We start from the raw sequence: 21,259 nt of genomic DNA, 5'->3' as shown, positions 1-21,259 counted from the left end.
AACAACAACAAACAATAACAACATAAATTTTTTCATTGTAATTTTGGCTTGGGTAACTCTGGCACTGAGGCACTCAATTGAGCTATACAATATACATAATACATAACAAGTAAGTTAATTTAATTTAAATGCATAAACAATTGAATCAATTGAGATATACAAAAATTGATAATACATACTATGCAAACTACTTCAAATTACAAGCATAAACAATTCATCAGTTGAGCTATACAGATTTTATTCAGTTTAAAGCATATACAGTAGCGTGCAAATTAATCCGAATACGATATATTTTTACATTTTCTGTCATTGTTGGCCTCACAGCTGCTCATACCGCTTTAATTGACATCTGTAGGCTAGTACGTGTAATTCCATTGTTGAAGGTCTGTCATTATTTTTTTTTTTATATAATATGTGACATTTTGCCTGTCGTTTTGTACTTATAAGCATTTCAGTTGTGTTGAAGACTTAATACTGCAATCCTGTGTACATTCTGTCGTCTTCACAAATGGATACAACTCCACGAAAACGGTCTAAAATTATAACATTAGCAGAGCATTCTTCTATGACACAGAGGCAAATTGCTGCAGAATGTCACATCGGTTTGGCTACTGTTAATTCGATCATAAAACGATACAGGGAGACTGGATCCATCACACCCCAGAAAAAAAGAAAACTGTGGCCGGAAAAGGAAGATTTCACCTGCAGATGATCGTTTAATTGTCAGAAAAAGTAAATTAAATCCTAGACTAACTGCTGTCGACTTAACCCGCGAGTTAATGGCTACCACTGGGGTGAATATTCACGTCACAACAGTGCGGCGTAGGCGTTTGGAAGCTGGATGAAGGGCTCGTAAGCCCATTAAGAAGCAACTGCTAATCCCTGTTATGTGCAAAAAACGCTTAATGTGGGCAAAAGTACATCAACACTGGACAGTGAATGACTGTAAGAATGTACTTTTTTCCCCATGAGTCTCATTTCGAGGTCCACGGCCACCGTGTTTCTTACGTATGGAAAGGATCCGAAAAAGTAACAGCAGCTCATCTCCAACAAGCACCCAAATAAAGTAATGTTTTGGGGATGTTTTACACATGAAGGGCCAGGAGCATTAATACCTATCAAGGGAATGATGAATTCTGACAAATATATTCACTTATTGCAAACCAGAATTCTACCCCAGCTGCAAAAATCATTTCCGGATGGCAGAGGTGTGTTCCAACAAGACCTGGCACCATGCCATACGTCTCGAAAAACTACAGAATTCTTCAACAACAAGAATATTCAGGTACTCCCCTGGCCAGGCAACTCACCCGACATCAACCCCATTGAGAACTTGTGGTCAATTTGCAAAAGAAGAATGCAAAAAATGGTTTGTTCTACAAAGGAGAAGATGATTTCTGCCCTCATTGGTGTATGGTTTCGAGATGAAGAAATGAAGAATATTAGTGGGAAATTAGTGGAATCCATGCCAAATCGTCTCAGAGCTGTTATTAGGAACAAGAGAAGCCACATAGATTACTGAGGTATGTCTTAGATCCTTTTTTTTTATCCCGTTTGAGTGTTTAGCATAAGTAATTACGTTGTTCGGATTAATTTGCACGCTACTGTATAGTTGATCAGCCAAGCTGTACAAAAATATTTAATACATAGTAAATATTAATTCATTTTACAAGTATACTTTTGTTAAGCTATACAAAATTTTACAATTAATATGAATAGTTAATTTATAAGCATAAACATTTCATCAGTTGAGCTATACAGGCTACTATTCAATTTACAGCATATACAATTCATCAATTAAGCTACTACAAAAATATACAATTCATCATAAAGAGATTAATTCAATTTACAAGCACATTTTAGTTGAGCTGTACAAAATTCTACATTCCATATCAAGTACAATAATCCAATTTATAAGCATAAACTTTTCATCATTTCATCTATACAGACCACTATCCAATTTACAGCAATACAATTCATCAGTTGAGCTTTACAAATATATACAACAGATTAAGTCAATTTACAAGCATATCTGAGTTGAACTATACACAATTGTATATTTCATATCAAGTAGAATAATTAAATTTACAAGCATAAACAATTCATCAGTTGTGTAGAAGGTATCAATATGTAGAAATTTGGTTAATTCTGTTATAAACCTTTTCTCATGGTCCTTCAAAGCTGATAATTAGGCAGTGTATTGAAGACTGCGCTAAACTGGAGAATTTTCTATAGGAGCTTTAAAACGTGCGTTACGGTTACTAGCAAATTGAACTAATTGGTCTGTGGCGTCGTTAGCATGAGCAATTCATTTCACCGACATTTTCACTTTCATCACATTCAGACGCTAAATAACCTAAGATGTTGATAAAGCGTTGTAAAATAACTTACTAAAAATAATAAACGATGATATTATGATGAAAGGAGTGAAAAATTTAATGGCCGCTAAAAGTTTTCTTCGTAAAAGACTAAGTATTTTCTCTAGACCACAAATAAAATGGCAGCATGGTCATAATTACGTAATTAACACTTTGGTGAACATTTAACTGGAAATTTACTTTATTTACTTTCCATCATTTGAATGATATTCCCTGAAACACACCTTTTTCTCCCCCCTTTATTTCATTGTGATAACCTACTTTAAGATCACCTGCATTTTCTCTTGGTGCATTCAAATCACCGCCATTGTATTGCATAAATCTTGCACTTGACTAATGGAGTGACTTGTTCAAGAATTTAGTCGCGAATTTTACTACCACCATTTCGACTGTCTTTTGTTTGACATGGCTTGGTACAGCCTGGTGACTAGTGGCCAGAGAGCAACATCGACTACCGATGTTGGTCTACCGTGCTTATTATTCAGTTGTTCCAAAGACTGTAATACAAAAATAGGTTAATTCTGTTGTAAAACTTTTCTCATGGTCCTTCAAAGCTTTGAGATAACTAGGCAGTATTGAAGACTGTAATACAGGAATAGTGAACTCCTTTTTTATGACAGCTTAGACTAACAGGGTACATAGATGAAGATCTGATCGACTACCGACGTTGGTCTACCGTGCTTATTATCCAGTTGTTCTGAAGAGTGTAATACAAAAATAGGTTAATTCTGTTGTAAAACTTTTCTCATGGTCCTTCAAAGCTTTGAGATAATAAGGCAGTATTGACGATTGTATTTCAGGAATAGTGAACTCTTTTTTTATAACAGCTTAGACTAACAGAGGGTAGATGAAGATCTGATTGATGTATTAAAGTTATGAATGTCTTTTTTTTAGTTGGTTATTTAACGACGCTGTATCAACTACTATGTTATTTAGCGTCGATGAGATTGGTGATAGCAAAATGGTATTTGGCGAGATGAGGCCGAGGATTCGCCATAGGTTACCTCGCATTGACCTTACAGTTGGGTAAAACGTCTGAAAAAACCCAACCAGATAATCAGTCCAAGAGAGATCGAACCCATGCCTGAGCAAAACTTCAGACCTCCAGGCAAGTGCCTTAACCGACTGTGCTACGCCGGTGGCTATGAATGTCTTCATTAGTACTAAATGTATCTCGGTTTTTAATGTGAATCATCATTAGGGAAAGAATGTACTCACAAAGTAAGGTCAAGATTTCTAAGTTTTGGAAAATATTTTTACGTGATGTCATTTTAGACACACGAGCCATAATGTTATAAGTCAGATCTTCTAAATAGTCATAAAGTGGTATCCTACACTGCACACTGCTGCATAATATGTTTCCCCCACAGTGAAGTAAAATGCCACGAGAACTGAACGATGGTAGAATTATAATAGCATGTATTTTGGAAAGACAGTTTTCCCTTTGAGCTAAATACAATGCAAGTGGATAAATATCAGCATTCCTGATGACTGAGAAAAGAGGCCAACAGTGTGATTCTTCCTGTTATGTATTGTTGGTTAGCTTGATCCTCATATTTATAGTAATAAGCTGAAATGCGTATATTTATTAACAGTCCACGTGCATTACTATCCCCATGAAAGGTTCTATAAATATGTTATAGTTTTTAATAGGTCTTCCTTCGTTTCCCTATCATTCATTACATCTAGTTATCTGGTTATATTATGTAAAACCAGAATATGACTACCGAATCCTTTCCACTCAACATTGAAACCATTGTTTAAGCTATAGGTATATCTATGAAATAAGTTAGATATCATCGGTTTTTCTTGCAATGTTGCAATGTCGATATGAGATTAAATGATTAATACTGTTTCGTAGTGGAATCTACAAATTATATTAATAATTTTGCAGATCAGCTCTTGTGTCAAAATATGTACATGGAAGTGCGATTCGAATTTGATCACTATAACTTGTAGTAAATATACCTCAGCAGTTCACTTGCCATAATCATTGTCAGTTACACAACCTCTTCTTTCAGTTGTGATGGATGTGATCAAGATGGAGCCTGATGATGATCCTTTTGGCTCACTACCACATGATAACACATACAAAATGGAAGAGATGAAGGCTTCATCAGAGGTAAACGGAAGTCTTATTATGTATTTCCTTTGTGTGCTTGTCGAACAGTGGCAAAAAGACATACATTTCATACCTTAGACTCCTCAGTAAGCTAAATTAGAGTCTTGCGTGTCGTGATTTGGTCTAGCATTATGAAATGTATGTTGGTTCTTCTCTCCACAAGGGAAACATTTTTAGATGAGGCTCAGCTAGTCTGTGGTTGGATGTTAATCCTGCATGACGATGGAGTAATACAGAGCCACAGTTATTATTATAATCTGGCTTGAATAGCTCTGGGGCTTAAGTTCAAGGCAGCTGCCATTATACAAAGGGCGCATTCAACTGAGTGACTATTTGTCTGGGATTCCTCAGTAAAGTGCACAGTAATCTGTGCAGAAATATGCAGTGCTTGCTATGAGATTTTTTATTAAAGGTTTTTTATTCTTTATTAAATGTAACCTCCGAATTTGAAGGTTCTGAGGATAAATAAACAGGAAAATAAAAACCTAAATCACCCTGTCAGGTCCTGTATTCGACAATAATCGTACAAAATATTGGAGAAACCAATTTTCCCTGCACAAATTGCACCAATTGAAAAATCTAATTACCATTCACAATAAATACTGTATTTTATGGATTCTAAAAAGTTGTTTATTAATCTAGAGGTATTGGCTGATGACTATACTAAATTGCAGCACAACATTCATTCAGAATATGTAGAAATTACACTTTGGATTTTACTAAATGTATAGGCCTACTATCAAAAGGTGTTACATACCCCCTTAAATACTGTACATGTGTTACCTGTGCGATATCCGATGTTTAATTTTTTTTTTTAATATAATTCATAGTACTGAAACTGCCATATTGAATTCGCACAAATTGTATTATTCGTAATTTTCGTCTCGAAAACCCCTAAGATATCTAATTTAATATTTCACCCATTTTTGTCCCACTTTAGGGACAAAGTCGGACTAAATAATACCTTATTCGTATTCTGTGATCGCAAAGATCCCCAGATATCGACTTTCATCGAGATCGGATGACATGAGATTTCTCACTCCCTTCTGCCTTTTCATCAGTACCTTAGGATATGGTATTTAAAAAATCTAAGAATGTTTAACCAATATTGTAGAGAGTAACCTTCATTTTAAATTTTACGTCTCTAGTTAAATATAGTTTAGTGAATTTTTAAAATCGTCAATTTCTTTCTCTCTCCTCTCTACTAGGAAGTAAAAGAAAAAAAAACTGAAGTTATTTCAAGGGAGTAGCCTACATGAAATTGAATTTTTTTACTTTCCTTATACATTTTAGAAACAATTCTGAGAGATGAGATGAATAGTCTAACCCAATTTTATGAGTGAATCTTTGTTTTAAATTTAAAGGCTGCACGTCTGCTGGTTAAAAAAAATTAATCGGTATAATTATTTTGATCATTACTGCCTCCCATTTTCCATCCCTTAATGTTCGTATTTAGTAAACTCAGTCTTATCTATTGACTAAGGATTAACATATTTCCATATACATATATATAACAGATTATATTTCCATTTCGTACAATATTCTGGTCACGAGACATAATCATATACTTTGTCTTTTCGGGATTTACTACCAAACCTATCACTTTATTTGCTTCAAGTAAAATTTCCGTGTTTTCCCTAATCGTTTGTGGAGTTTTTCCTAACATATTCACGTCATCCGCATAGACAAAAAGCTGATGTAACCCGTTAAATTCCAAACCCTCTCTGTTATCCTGAATTTTCCTAATGGCATACTCTAGAGCGAAGTTAAAAAGTAAAGGTGATAGTGCATCTCCTTGCTTTAGCCCACAGTGAATTCGAAAAGCATCAGATAGAAACTGGCCTATACGGACACTGCTGTAAGTTTCATTGAGACACATTTTAATTAATCGAACAAGTTTCTTAGGAATACCAAAGACACATATAGACTACTGTAATATTTGTTTAGTTTTTGGAGGTGACTGTGCACAGTTCACTAGAATACTCGAGTGTGCATGTTTACTCTTATGTCCTACCCATTCCACTGTGACAGAGATAACAGCCGATCTTGCAGCGGTGAGGACTTGCTCTCCAGTTCACATTAAGAAAATCCATCTGCCAAAATCCCTGGCGCGACCTATATCTATGAAATAGAAAGAGGAAAAATGTAAGACACTTTAACGCAGAATTATGTGGTGACGATCCATCGCTAAATAAGAGTTGTAGAAATAAATGAGCCGTTCAGAGCAGAAGTGGTGTAAGTCTTTTTTTTTACAGCAGTTGGAGTCAATACTCAGTGCCTTATCTGCCACAAAAGTTTGAAAGAAAGAAGGAAACATTATATATTGCGTCATTACTAGTCCACACATATAGATACGATGGTTTTTGTTGGTGAAGATCGTAGTAAAAAGGTTCAGGAGTTGAAAGTTGCATTATTACATGAGGTAGGGTACGTTACAATTTATTAATCTTCAACAATTTAAATACAGTAACCATTTAAAATGGGTGATGAGGGTTAAAGTAAACATTTTGCAAAATACACTGTCTGTGTCTATATGTGTCTCCCACCTGTGTCTGACTGCCTTTGTGTGTCTGTTTCCCTTTTGTCTGTCTGTCTCTGTGTATTTATTTATCTCCCTCTGTCTGTCTGTCTGCTGTCAGTTTCTGTGTGTCTGTATGACTCCCTCTGTCTATCCGTCTCTGTGTCTGTTTGTCTCCCTCTGACTGACTGACTGTCTGTCTGTTTGTCTCCTCTGTCTGCCTCTCTCTCTCTCTGTCTGTGTGTGTCTGTTTGTTCCCCTTCCGTCTGTCTGTCTCTGTTTATCAGTCTCTCTTTGTGTCTGTCTCTCTATCTCTGTCTCGGTATGTCTGTTTGACTACCTGTATCTGTCCCTCTCTGTGTCTGTTTGTCTCTCTCTCTCTCTCTGTATGTGTCTGACTCCCTTTGTCAATCTGTCACTGCCTCTGTCTGTCTGACCTACCTCTCTCTGTACTCTATTGTATTTATTTACATTCCTTGGTATGCTTAGAATATTAAACATGTCAAAAACATCTTAATAGTAGTAGGTAGGGCCAATATAGTCGTAATTATAGTCGCAATCTAGTTGAATTATTTACATAAGAGTTTTAAAATACTCTACTACTACAACACAAAGCTTTAGTATCAATAGGCCTACTTAATACAAGACAGAAATATTCATAAAGCAGTTGTTGAATGTCATATGTACACTTACAGAATAGAAGGCGTGGGAAATTAAATACTTCTTTAATTTGGTCCTAAATAATCTTAAGTTTTGAGTTTGATTTTTATATATCCATAGGTAGACTACTAAAAATGTTTACTTACAATAACGCACTCCTACTTGATAGCATGATAGACTTGGCGATGGACTATGAAAGTCATATTTTTGATGCTATGAACTGTTGAATTATTTACAAAGTTTTCGCTATTGCATACGAGGAAGTTTATTTACTTACTGACTTTCAAGGAATCCGGAGGTTCATTGCCGCACACACATAAGCCCGCCATTGGTCCCTATCCTGAACAAAACCAATCCAGTCTCTATCATCATATCCCACCTCCCCCAAATCCATTTTAATATTATCTTCCCATCTATGTCTCTGTCTCCCCAAAGGTCTTTTTCCATTCGGCCTCCCAACTAACACTCTATATGCATTTCTGGCTTCTCCCATATGTGCTACATGCCCTTCTCATCTCAAAGGTCTGGACTTAATGTTCCTAATTATGTCAGGTGAAGAATACAATGCATGCAGTTCTGTGTTGTGTAACTTTCTCCATTCTCCTGTAACTTCATCACTCTCAGCCCCAAATATTTTCCTAAGCATCTTATTCTCAAACACCCTTAACCTATGTTCCTCTCTCAAAGTGAGAGTCCAAGTTTCACAACCATAAAGAACAACCGGTAATATAACTGTTTTGTAAATTCTAACTTTCAGATGTTTTGAGAGCAGACTGGGTGATAAAAGCTTCTCAACCGAATAATAACAGGCATTTCCCATATTTATTCTGTGTTTAATTTCCTCCCCAGTATCATTTATATTTGTTGCTGTTGCTCCCAGGTATTTGAATTTTTCCACCTCTTCAAAAGATAAATTTCCAATTTTTATATTTCCATTTCGTACAATATTCTGGTCACGAGACATAATCATATACTTTGTCTTTTCGGGATTTACTTCGAAACCTATCTCTTTACTTGCTTCAAGTAAAATTCCCGTATTTTGCCAAATCATTTGTGGATACGAGGAAGTTTATTAATTAAAAAAATTACTGACAAGCCAGATGTCGATAATTTGATTTCCAGTATTAAGAAGATCTTTCTGAAAGCCCCATCAAGAATTCTGACATTTAAATCCATTGCACCAAATATACCTCTGCCTAGGGGGCAGAGGTATATTGCCTTATATATTGCCATTTTTAATGCCTTTAACCTATCTTAACGAGATGGGGGATATGGGTCTCAGTGGCACTTTACAATGCTTCAAATTTCCTGACTATAACTGAGGTGGTGTCCACACCTGTGGAGGAATGGTTAGCGCATCTAGCCGTGAAACTAGGTGGCCCAGATTCGATTCCCAGTCAGGGCAAGTTACCTGGTTGAGGTTTTTTCTGGGGTTTTCTCTCAACCCAATGTGAGCAAATGCTGGGTAACGTTCGGTGTTGGACCCCGGACTCATTTCACTGGCATTATCACCTTCATCTCATTCAGACACTAAATAACCTAAGCTGTTCATAAAGCGTCGTAAAGTAATATACTAAAATAAAAAAAATAAAAACTGCGGGGCTGAACGCTCTGCAGGATGAAGCATCTTCAATTGTAGCAGCCAAGAAACTTCTGAATTCTTCGGAAGTGAAAAATTATTTAACTTTCATTGTGGCCGAATTTGGTTTCCTGCCACAAGTGATCTGCCAGCTTCAAGAAACAGGGCAGCCTTTCACGAAGCCAGTGACAATTGTGGATGATGCAATGCTAAGAATAGACAGTGTACCAGGGAAACGGGGTTCATTAGTTAGGGAAAAGTGTAAAAATGTGTCTTCCAAAAATTGTGATCATGATAAACTTAGAAACATTTAAAAAATTCTATAAGGTGAAAATTCTATTGCAGTTGAAATGGATCCTATAATGATGGTATGTTTTAGATTTTTGCTCCAATAACCTCTGTCGAAGGTGAGAGGTCATTTTCTCATATGAAATACGTGTTATCTGACAGGAGACTCAACATGACCCCAGAGAACTTAAAAAAGCATTTGGTTGTCGTGTGCAAGCGAATAAGGCATTGCAACACATAGGCCTTTTAAAAACATTTTCATTTGTGTCAAGTACAACACTAGCATTTTGTTTAAAACTTTAAAGTTCTTTAAAATATGACGATCGAGTTATTGAGTAGGCCTAGTGTAATCTAGTAAATAAATGGATCCAGTGCAAGGTTTTTGTAATTGCCTTGTATTGCGTATTTTAGCAATTTATAATGCCTTATATATTTATAATGCCTTTTTTGCATGCCTATTTTAGCTATTTAAGATGCCTTTTTGCCTGCCTATTTTAATGATTCATAATGCCTAAACTTCCGGTCTCTGCTCATTACCAAGTGGAAGTATGCAAAGCATATTGCTTTTAAGGTATTTATATTTACTATCTTTAATATTAATTTTTCCAATTTTTTGTTCATATTTGTCTCCCTCTGTCTGGTCGAGCCACAGTCATAATGTCCAAATAAAAATGTCCGAAGAAAAAATGTCCAAAGTGTAAAATGTACGAAAACAAAAATGTCCAATATAAATATGTCCAAACCAAAAATGTCCAAACACAAAAATTTCCGAAGCTAAAATGTCCAAACACAAAACTGTCCGAAGCTAAAATGTCCAAACACAAAAATGTCCTAATCAAAAATGTCCAAATGAAAATGTTCGAAGCAAAAATGTCCAGTACAAATATGTCCAAACTGAAAAATGTTCAAACAAAAATATGTCCAAACCAAAAATGTCCAATTGAAAATGTTCGAAGCAAAAATGTCCAAAGGGTATAATGTCCAAACACAAAAAGGTCCAATACAAATATATCCAAACCAAAAATGTCCAAACTGAAAATTTTCCAAAGCATAAACATCCAAAGTGTAAAATGTCCAAATCAAAAACGTCTAAACGAAAATGGTCCAAATAAGCAAACTTGAGAAGTAACTCATGTTTCATAGTCGGGTGAGCCATTCACGAGTCATTAAGTAGCCTATCATTAAATGGGGTCATAATAATAAGTACAAAATAAAAATGTCCAAATATAATAAAACTATTTCCAAAGCAAAAATGTTCGAAACGAAAATTTACGGTATACTACCTAAATACCACCAACAAAAATTTAACACCAGCTGTGAATGAAATTTCTGAGGCAATTCTTCAACAGTGGAACAAATTAATTTTTAATTCTCGGAAAACAGTTGCAGTTACACATTTTAAATTTTTAACAGTATTTGTTGACTCTTGACTCTTAACAGAGTATGGTTAGCAGTGTTGGTTCAAATAATTGTCTCAAAAAGTTCAATCATTACCGGTACCGTAGATATTTATATCACAAGTATTCTCACTATAACAACAACATTTACTGGCGTAGTATACAAGGGAATGAATGCAATGCGCGCTGCACAATTGATAATTTTGAGCTAATAACTATTTTATACGATGGGACTGAGGCACATTTGCATGAAGGGAATACTATAGAACAGAAACCCCTCGCAGCATTTTACACATTGGACATTTTAAACTTTGGACGTTTTTGTATTGGACATTATTGCTTTGGACATTTTACTCAATGGACATTTTGCTTAAAGAATAATATATTTTTCTTCGGAGAGTATTGTGATTAACACCATAAACACTATTGCTTTGGACAGTTTGCAATTTGGACATTATTGGTTTGGACATTTTAAATTTTGGACATTATTGTTTTGGACATTTTACACATTGGACATTTTCCACTTTGAACATTTTTGTATTGAACATTATTGCACATTTTACACATTGGACATTTTGCTTAAAGAATAATATATTTTTCTTCGGAGAGTTTTGTGGTCAACACTATTGCTTTGGACATTTTGCACTTTGGACATTTTTGTATTGGACATTATTGCTTTTGACATTTTACACATTGGACATTTTGCTTAAAGAATAATATATTTTTCTTCGGAGAGTTTTGTGGTCAACACTATTGCTTTGGACATTTTGCACTTTGGACATTTTTGTATTGGACATTACTGCTTTTGACATTTTACACATTGGACATTTTGCTTAAATAATAATATATTTTTCTTCGGAGAGTTTTGTGGTGAACACTATTGCTTTGGACATTTTTGTATTGAACATTATTCCTTTTGACATTTTACACATTGGGCATTTTGCTTAAAGAATAACATATTTTTCTTTGGAGAGTTTTGTGGTGAACACTATTGCTTTGGACATTTTGCACTTTGGACATTTTTTGTATTGGACATTTTACACATTGGGCATTTTAACTTTGGACATTTTACATATTGGACATTTTGCACTTTCGACGTTTTAAACTTTGAACATTATTGTTTTGGACATTTTATGTTGGACATTTTGCACTTTGGACATTTTTGTATTGGACATTTTACACTTTGGATATTTTTGTATTGGTCATTATTGCTTTGGACATTTTACACATTGGACATTTTGCTTAAAGAATAATATAATTTTCTTCGGAGAGTTTTGTGATGAACACTATTGCTTTGGACATTTTGCACTTTGGACATTTTGCACTTTAGAAATTTTTGTATTGGACATTTTGCACTTTGGACATTTTTGTATTAGACATTTTCGTATTGGACATTTTGTACTTTGGACATTTTGCACTTTGGACATTTTTGTATTGGACATTTTACACTTTGGACATTTTTGTTTTGGACATTTTGCTTCGGACATAATGACCTGGAACGGTCTGGTCTGTCTCTCTGGTCTACCTTTGCCTCAATGTCTGCCTGTTTTGCGCAGGAATAGTGGGGTTGCTATGCTTCTCGCACACATCAGTTGACGACGAATATGAAATCATATTTCTTGCTTTGGTAGTGGTTGTAGTCCGTGGATAAAACTCGTACAATTGTCCTTACCAAATGATGTGTGTATATATTCTACATTCCATTCTGTCATTTTCAAAATAAGAGTCAGCAGCAGCTTCAAAATAGCAGGGAGACGGGTGAATGCGCAAATGCAGCACATCGATAATGACGAAATTCTGAACAATGAAGACATAATAGCGGAACACTTTAATGTAGTGACTCTACAGGATGCAATGTCGACTCCTGAAAGGGCAGTCGAGTGGTTGGCAAGGAGGGGCCTAGTGAGGAACACATATCATGCCCGACGTGCAATAGGGCCTGTTCCTTGTACGCATGTCAAGATGCTAATGATGGCATGAAGTGGTACTGCAGAATATGTCGCCATACAAGATCTATAGGAGACGGAAGCTTCTTTTCAAAGAGCCATCTCCCCTGAAACCTCATTATGAGATTAATTTACTTCTGGGTCACCGACATGCCTCAAGACACCACTTGTAGAGAAACAGGGCTGGCCCCAAATACAATGGTTGACTGGTGCAACTTCCTCAGGGAGGAGTGCCATTCATATCTGAACAGACATCCTGTGACTGTCGGAGGGTTCAACGAAGCTGGCGAACCAAAGGTAGTTGAGATTGATGAGAGGAAATACTTCCACCAGAAGTACCATAGGGAAGAGTGGTGGGATGGTCACTGGGTTTTTGGCGGAGTGGAGCGTGACTCTGGAAAATGTTTTATGATGGAGGTGGCTGACAGAACGGAGGCCACTCTCACCCCCCTCATTGAGACCCACATCCTGCCGGGGACGCTCATAATCTCCGATGGATGGAGGGCCTACAACAACATCGGAGCCATACAGGGAGGCATATACCTCCGCTCCGTCATAATCCATGAAAGCAATTTTGTGTACCCTGGTGTCCACACCCAAAATGTGGAAAATTTGTGGATGCAGCCTAAGAGGAAGCTGCGACGTCAGTTTGGGATGACTAGGCCCCTCTTCCCTGGATACATAAAGGAATTTGTTATGAGGAACATGTTCCATGGAGAAGATTTTTTCTTCAAATGCTGGTTTGCATTCGTGAGAACTATTCTGTTTGATCAACTTAGTAATCGTGGCAGCACTTGCCCAGCTCTGTAGTGATGCATGTACTATGTGTATACTGGTAAGTGCAGGTCTTCCATTATTTGTCGATATGATATATCACAGAGGTCCTCTCCATTTTCCAAATATTAGATGAATAATGAGACTAGTGTAACTGATGTTGATAACGTTACGAATTTATTTCACATAGGAAGTTACAGTGTGACTAGTTTCATATGAAGATTGTTGGGCTCTGTGATCATCATCATCATCATTGGCGCTACAGCCCTTGGTGAGCCTGGGCCTCCCTTAGTATAGTGAGGATCACATAAGTTCAGTTCCCAAACAGCAAATATTTCCATCTTGTCAGTGTTGCCAACTGTTACCAGATATCACCACATGTATACTTGTTTTCTGAAAGATGGGACATGACAGGAGCGTTGCGATCGGTAAAACAACTGTCACATAGTGTGGTAGGTCTGTTGCTATGGTAACGGTGGTTGAGTTGCCAAACTTCCGTCCCCAAGTGATGAGTGCTTAATAGCTCTCTTGGCAACATTTATTGTGCACAGAATGTTAATATTAGAACGTTTCGTCTTTGATTCTCTGTCGATTTTTGTATTGTTTTTTTACCTTCGTGTCAATTGTCAATGAATGTTTTAACGTCAGCCATCTTAACGTCAATTGCTAACTTCCATCAGCTGGCAGTGTGGTAGTTCATATTGGCAACATAGCACTGTAGTTCCAAGCTCGGCCACTTAACTGTCATGTCCCATCTTTCAAAAAAACAAGTATAGTAAAATCACGATCCTAAGTACTGAATAACTTCTTTACTAACCGTACTTTACCTTTATGTTGGAAGGTTATTCTAAAATAAATAGTTTCAATAATAATTTGTAATATGTTTTCGTAGGCGAACTATATGAGAAATGGAGGAAATGAATCACATGAAAAGTGTAATGCTATATTCTATTCTTTTATTCCTTTACATTATTATTAGCATTAATAGGTTACTAGATGTAAATATACAACAAAGTATAGTACATATAATATTCAAGAATCAAATCTGTTCCAAGACCAATTAAATTATTGTCACTGCACTTCAGAGATTCCAGCATACATAGCATATAAAGGTAGATAAATTAATAACCAATTGACTTTTGGTTGGAATTCGAATGAACCTCTGATTATCTTTTGAAATTAGTAAGGAAATGGATAATACAAAGAGGCTAAAACTGAAATAATAATAAATCAACTTACAAAAATAATTTTGCTCCTTAAAAGCCATAAATAATTTCACTTCTAGACACCTTTTTAAAGATTTCATTTGTTTGTAAATTGCTTAGTAATGTTACACTTACACATGATAATAAAACACATTTGTATTATTATTTCTGCAACTCCACGTCTGTCATTGAAAAAATGTATGATAACTGTGAAGTCTCTTTTTGGCTCTTGTGTCCTGAATTTAAGTAAGAAAAAACAAATGATTCGAGAAATATGAGCTGGTGAAAATTAAGTATCATTTAATAAAAAATTACTACCAAAAGAGTATTTTATTAATTCTATACAAAAGGTGAATTACACAGAACAGATTGCCAGAAATCATAGGTTTATACACAACATACAGCATGAAACGATCATCCAAAAATGCTTTTTATACACAATAACATCTTTCAAACGAAGTGAAATAGCCAATAAGTTCAATAAATATTACGCTAATAAGTAATAACTATAATTAATAACTGAAGCGTCGGCTGGAACAACGTTATAAGTTACATTTGGTACAATTTACAGGAGCTGCAAAAATGTGTACACGTACAACGTTGTTCTTATAGGATAGAAAATTTTTGAGTGGACAGATTTCACGTACTGCATTGATGGACAGTTGCAAGCCAAAGAGTATAGCAAGGTAACATGACATACAACATTATTACACAGAAACACGCCGAATGAAAATTTTGTAACTTACAACATTTTTCCAGCCGACGCTTCAAATATTTACAAGCTGTAAAAGAGAATAGAATAGTGTATTGTTGAAATTAGGGGGTTATGGTTTATAACGTGTATTTATAATTTTAATTACTTTTTCTACACTTAACCCTTGAGAGCTCGCGCATGGTCTTTTTGACCAGGTGTGATAAACGTTTAGCTTCTGCTTCAAGGTCACTTGAGTTCTGCTGCTCACTCCCTTCAGTACCTTTCATTCGACTCTTCCAGAATAAGATGTGATTGTTGTCATGCACTTTGCTATTGGTCAATTTGATTTGAAACTGTTGTTATACAGACCTGGTCGTTTCAACCGTGTGCGAGTCATTACACAACTTCGTATTGTTTCACTTGGTGTATAAGTAAAAGGTAGTTTTTTCTTGTATTTATAACTTTTCACATATACGTACATTTTTGTCAGTGTAATACTTTATTTTCACCACTGATCCCCGTACATTGCCGTGTAGAAATATGAAGAGGGAGAAAGGATAAGGAACCTTATTGATAGTGTAGAAAAGGAAATGGCCCGGGAAGAAGAAACAAGAAGGGAAGCTGGTGCAGTCAGAAGACAATTGTTCCGTGAAGAAGAAATTATCAGACCAATTGATAGCATTGAATTGGACGTTGAAGAAGAAGATATGGTTGAAGAAATCGATCATAACACAGACTCTGCTCAATCAGCAGATGAGGAAGTAGACCTTGTTCTACGTCCAATTTATACAGGGAAAGATGGAGTAACAACATGGGAAATGCACTGTCCACCACGTAACAGACGTGTTGGCGAACGTAATATAGTAAGGTTTATACCTGGTGTAAAACAGGTAGCAAGGAGCGCATCGACTCCATTCCAGTGTTGGAAGTTATTTTTTACTGACACTATCATTGATGAAATTGTTAGACATACAAATGAAAAAAAATTGAAAAAGTGCGTCCAAATTACAGCCGCCCAAGAGATGCACACAATACAACGAGAACTGAAATGGAAGCTTTTATAGGACTTCTTTATATGGCTGGAGTTTTGAGAGCATCTCATCTCAACCTGTTCGACCTTTGGTCTGCTGATGGGACAGGTGTTCCTTATTTCAGAACTTGTATGAACCAGATACGATTCAAGTTCCTGCTGACAGTTTTAAGATTTCATGATTCAAATACTCGACAAGAGCGCAGAAGTGTTGATGAGCTTGCTCCTATTCGATCTCTCTTTGAGCAAATTGTTAAAAAATGCTCCGAGAATTTTACTGTTAGCGAATACGTCACTATCGACGAGATGTTGGAATCTTTTAGGGGAAGGTGCAGTTTCAAACAATTCATAAAAACAAAACTGGCAAGATATGGAATAAAGGTATTCTCTCTGGCATGTGCAAAAACCTTTTATACACTGAATATGGAAGTCTACGCTGATAAGCAGCCTGAAGGGCCCTACCAAGTTGATAACTCTGCTAAATGTGTTGTGAACAGGATGGTGCAGCCAATCAATGGATCCAGGAGAAACGTCACCACTGACAACTGGTTCACTTCAGTGCCACTTGCTGATGAACTTCTAACAACTTACAAGTTAACATTAGTTGGAACGCTGAGAAAAAATAAGAGGGAGGTGCCCCCTTTATTTTTGCAAAGTCGTTCAATGGAAAATAGCAGTGTTTTCGGGTTCACCAAGGACAAGACCTTTCTGTCCTACTGTCCGAAAAAGAAGGTGGTGTTGCTGTTATCCACCATGCATCATACCGATGAAATTGATCCAGACTCTGAAGAATCTAGAAAACCTTACATGTTGACGTTTTATAATTCAACAAAAGGAGGAGTGGACATGGTGGACGAGTACAAGGCTAGGTATTCAGTTGAAAGAACCAGTAACCGCTGGCCTCTAACTCTGTTCTTTACACTACTGAACATAGCAGGCATCAATAGTTTCATTATACTGAAACACAATATTCGCCAATTTGACATGTTTCGAAGAAAATTCCTACAAACACTCAGCAAGGAGTTGTCAAGAAATTATCTACTTGAAAGATTGCAACTAGAAAATCTGCTGCGTCAACTGAAGAGAAACATCACAGGAATTACTGGAACTGCCGAAGAAAGAAATCCACCTCCATCTGGAGAAGATGAGGGTCCAGGAAGGTGCCATCTCTGCGATTGGAAAAAAAATCGTAAGTCTAAGACGAGGTGTAATGTATGCCACCACTTCATCTGCAAAGAACATACACAGTCAACTTGCACTTTTTGTGCTAATCCTGAAGAAAGTGCCGATGGTGACAGTGATGAAGATATGTAATACGTGTGAGGTCATGTGACTAAGTGAGTTCACCTTCTAATATTATTTTCTTCCGTGTTTGTTGAATTTAGGCCTATTTCACACCGATAATGACTATAATGAATAGGACAAGTGGAAATACCGTCATATTTTTGTGATACTCCTATACCAGGACATGACGTTGATGAAAATATTTAACATATAATATGATTTATATATTTTTCTCAGTATAAAGCACACTCAAGGTTACTTGGATATTGGCATGTTCATCTTCTTTTTAATACATAATAACAGTGATGTTAATGAATTAAATACAGTTAAATAATGTTTTTGTAATAATAATATTGATGTTAATGAATAAAATACAGTTAAATAATGTTTTTGTAATAATATTGATGTTAATGAATAAACTGCAGTTAAATAATGTTTTTGTAACTTTGTGCTAACAGATATTAGCAAAAAATATAGATTCCGCTTCATTTCCACGCATGGTCACCATGACATAAAGTTTACAGGCGCGAGCTCTCAAGGGTTAATTATATTTTAATTTCTATTAGATTAGTTGGTGGTGTGGTTGTTAGTTTTATCTGTGTACGTCAGACTATTAAGGAAAAACTGAAAGAAATATTAAATCTACTATCTACTTTATATAACAACATTTAATCAAGACCTGAATATTACTATTAATTTAATAGGATAAGATCCAAAACATCTCCAAGTCCAGACAATACACATGCTGATTTTCTTAAACATGTTGGCAAACAAGGAAACTCACTACTTTTATCTTGTAAGCTCATCTAAAATACAATATCTGTCTGGAAAAAATCTATCATAACATCAATTTTGAAAAGCAATTATTCAACTTATATCTTTTCGAGTTATCGACAGATACCACTTACTAGTTTGATAGCCAAAATTATTGGAGGGGATGATTTCATAGATTGAATTGGTTCCAGGAATCTAGTAACTAACTTTCATCTTATTGAGTTGACTTTGAAGAATTACATTCAACAAATGGACAGACTTTAAATTTTAGTCAAGATATTAAAGATATTTTAAACAGAAAACAAGCAATTTTCATTTTATTATCAAGGTTCATATGGCTATGTAGATATAAATCACTTAAGAAATTGCAAACTTAGGGTGTCAAAGATGAAATGTTACATTGGGTCAGTGACTTGATTATTCGATTCATTGTCACAAATATGAAAAATATGTAAATAGAGACAGATTCATCTGGGCTTCCCACATTGTTGCTTTCAGGAATACATTTTCCAATATTAATGTCGATGATCTAACTAAAGAAATAGATCTTATGATAATCTCATTATTTGCAGATAATATGGTTGTCTAGAACAAAAAATCACAGTCCACAAATATTAATAAACTGAGCCAAAATCCCAGGAGACTTTGTAACTCTACTTGGAGAACTCAAACTTGCTCAATTAAGGGAAACTTTACTAATAAAACACAATCCCAAGTTATTTGAAAATGAATATTATATAAGTTAACTTTAACAGATGATGTTAAGAAATGTGATACTTCTCCAGACATTTTAAAAATAATTAGAAACGATAAATGATCTGGTCAGTGAGTGACTACATACAGTATTTTTTATAGATGGATCCTGTTTACCAAGCCATAGATGTAGTGGTGTTATACCCGTAGTACAATACCAGTATATTCCCTTTTACAAGGAATTATATTCAAACACTGACTAATTTTGATAGTGAAAATTTAGATACACTTTCATGCTTACAAAATCTCCAATATCAACTTCATAAATTTGAGAAGGCTGTCATACTATCAGTAAGGTTATCTATATCTGCGTCTTACCACACTATTAAAGGAATAACAAGATCAGAACATGCCAATGTGGTAACAAAAATCAGAATGATTCTAAAGCAAATGAAAAAATTGCAATAGCCCATCTGGCATCCAGTCCACGATGGCTGAAATCCTCGGAAGAAACCAACTAATCAGACCAAACAGGGAATCCAACTTACCCTCGAGCGCAGCTCCAAATCTGCAGCCCAACAAGTCTACGCTACATTGGTGGCTCTACTAAAATTATAAAGTACATGGCAATCAGATTATTAAATTGACAAACCTAAACAATTATTCATCAGTTAAGCTATAAAATATAATACATAGCGAGCAAGTTAATTCAATTTAAAAGTATAAACAATTCAATCAGTTGAAATATACAGAAATTGGTAATACATATCATGCAAATTACTTCAAATTACAAGCATAAACAATTCATGAGTTGTGCTATACAGACTACTATTTAATTTACAGCACATATAATTCATCAGTTAAGCTATAGGTCTACAGTCTACTATTCAATTTACAGCATATACAATTCATCAATTAAGCGAAACAAAAATATAGTACAATACATAGTAAAAATAATACACCTAATTTAATAACTGAACTTCTATGAAAATCTACAGTGGCAGCACTCATATTATCACAGGCCATGATTGCCTCAAATATTTACAAATAACTGATATTTCAGAATCTCCCATGTGCCATTTCTGAAATCTCAATGAAGATATGGATCATTGTCTTGACTGTCCAACTTTACACAACTTTCAGTCATCCAGTTAAATATTGGAGTGCAAGATAACTAGGGCCCGGATTTTGATGACCTAAAGAATACTAAAAAATGACCTTAAAATGATGACTGTATGACTTTAAAATCAATTAAAAATTACTTTTATTTGTCGATCTCCTTGCGCAATATGGCAATATCACTTACACTTTATCACTCAACACTGCATTACAATAACTTACAAACACCTTTTGCAAGTTTTCAAATTTGAAGGACCGTCGATTATCAACTAATAAGGACTTATACATGGAAGAGGTTCTTTCCACATCTAATGAAGATACAGGAGCATACTTAAAGCAGCAAATATCGCCGGCTTCCAGCTCTTCTTCAACAAATGAATACTTCTTGCCTAACAGTACATCAGAAATCTTGCACATTGTGTCATATCCACTGTTCTTGTTCCAACACATTTTCCATTTTAGCAAAGGCAAGTTTGCCCACTTCACCTTTCACACGACTTAAATCACATACAACTGATTTCACCAATTCTATTTGAGTTGACATAGAACATCCACGTTGTTCCAGGGAAGTGATAATTCGTGGCAGAAATCCAAAATTAGATCTTATGTAGGCCAATTTCCCTTAAATTTCTGAGTGAGAGAGAAGGTCCTGGGATATTTTTATGGATGCTGCACTGTCACTATCAAAAGAATCTATGACATTTTTCACAATTTCAAAATGTTCACAGTAATAATTACAGGCATCTAACCAGGTTCCCCACCTAGTGAGTATTGGAGCTGGTGGAAGCGGTATTCCAT

The 21,259-nt window shown here is 35.5% G+C and overlaps 1 protein-coding gene across 3 annotated transcripts in view; it reads left to right on the top strand.

Moving 5' to 3' along the window:
- Positions 1–21,259, top strand: part of LOC138705753 (zinc finger protein 664-like) — a 118,782-nt gene that overhangs the window by 6,867 nt on the left and 90,656 nt on the right. For all 3 annotated transcript variants that reach the window (XM_069834374.1, XM_069834373.1, XM_069834372.1), the window contains one exon: positions 4,400–4,500. In XM_069834374.1, the coding sequence (XP_069690475.1) occupies positions 4,405–4,500 (96 nt within the window). In that variant the 5' untranslated portion in view covers positions 4,400–4,404. The remainder of the gene's footprint in view (positions 1–4,399; positions 4,501–21,259) is intronic.

Source organism: Periplaneta americana, chromosome 9, assembly GCF_040183065.1.
Source record: "Periplaneta americana isolate PAMFEO1 chromosome 9, P.americana_PAMFEO1_priV1, whole genome shotgun sequence".
In the NCBI taxonomy this organism is placed as follows: Eukaryota; Metazoa; Arthropoda; class Insecta; order Blattodea; family Blattidae; genus Periplaneta; species Periplaneta americana.
This window is presented reverse-complemented; position numbering and strand designations above follow the sequence as displayed.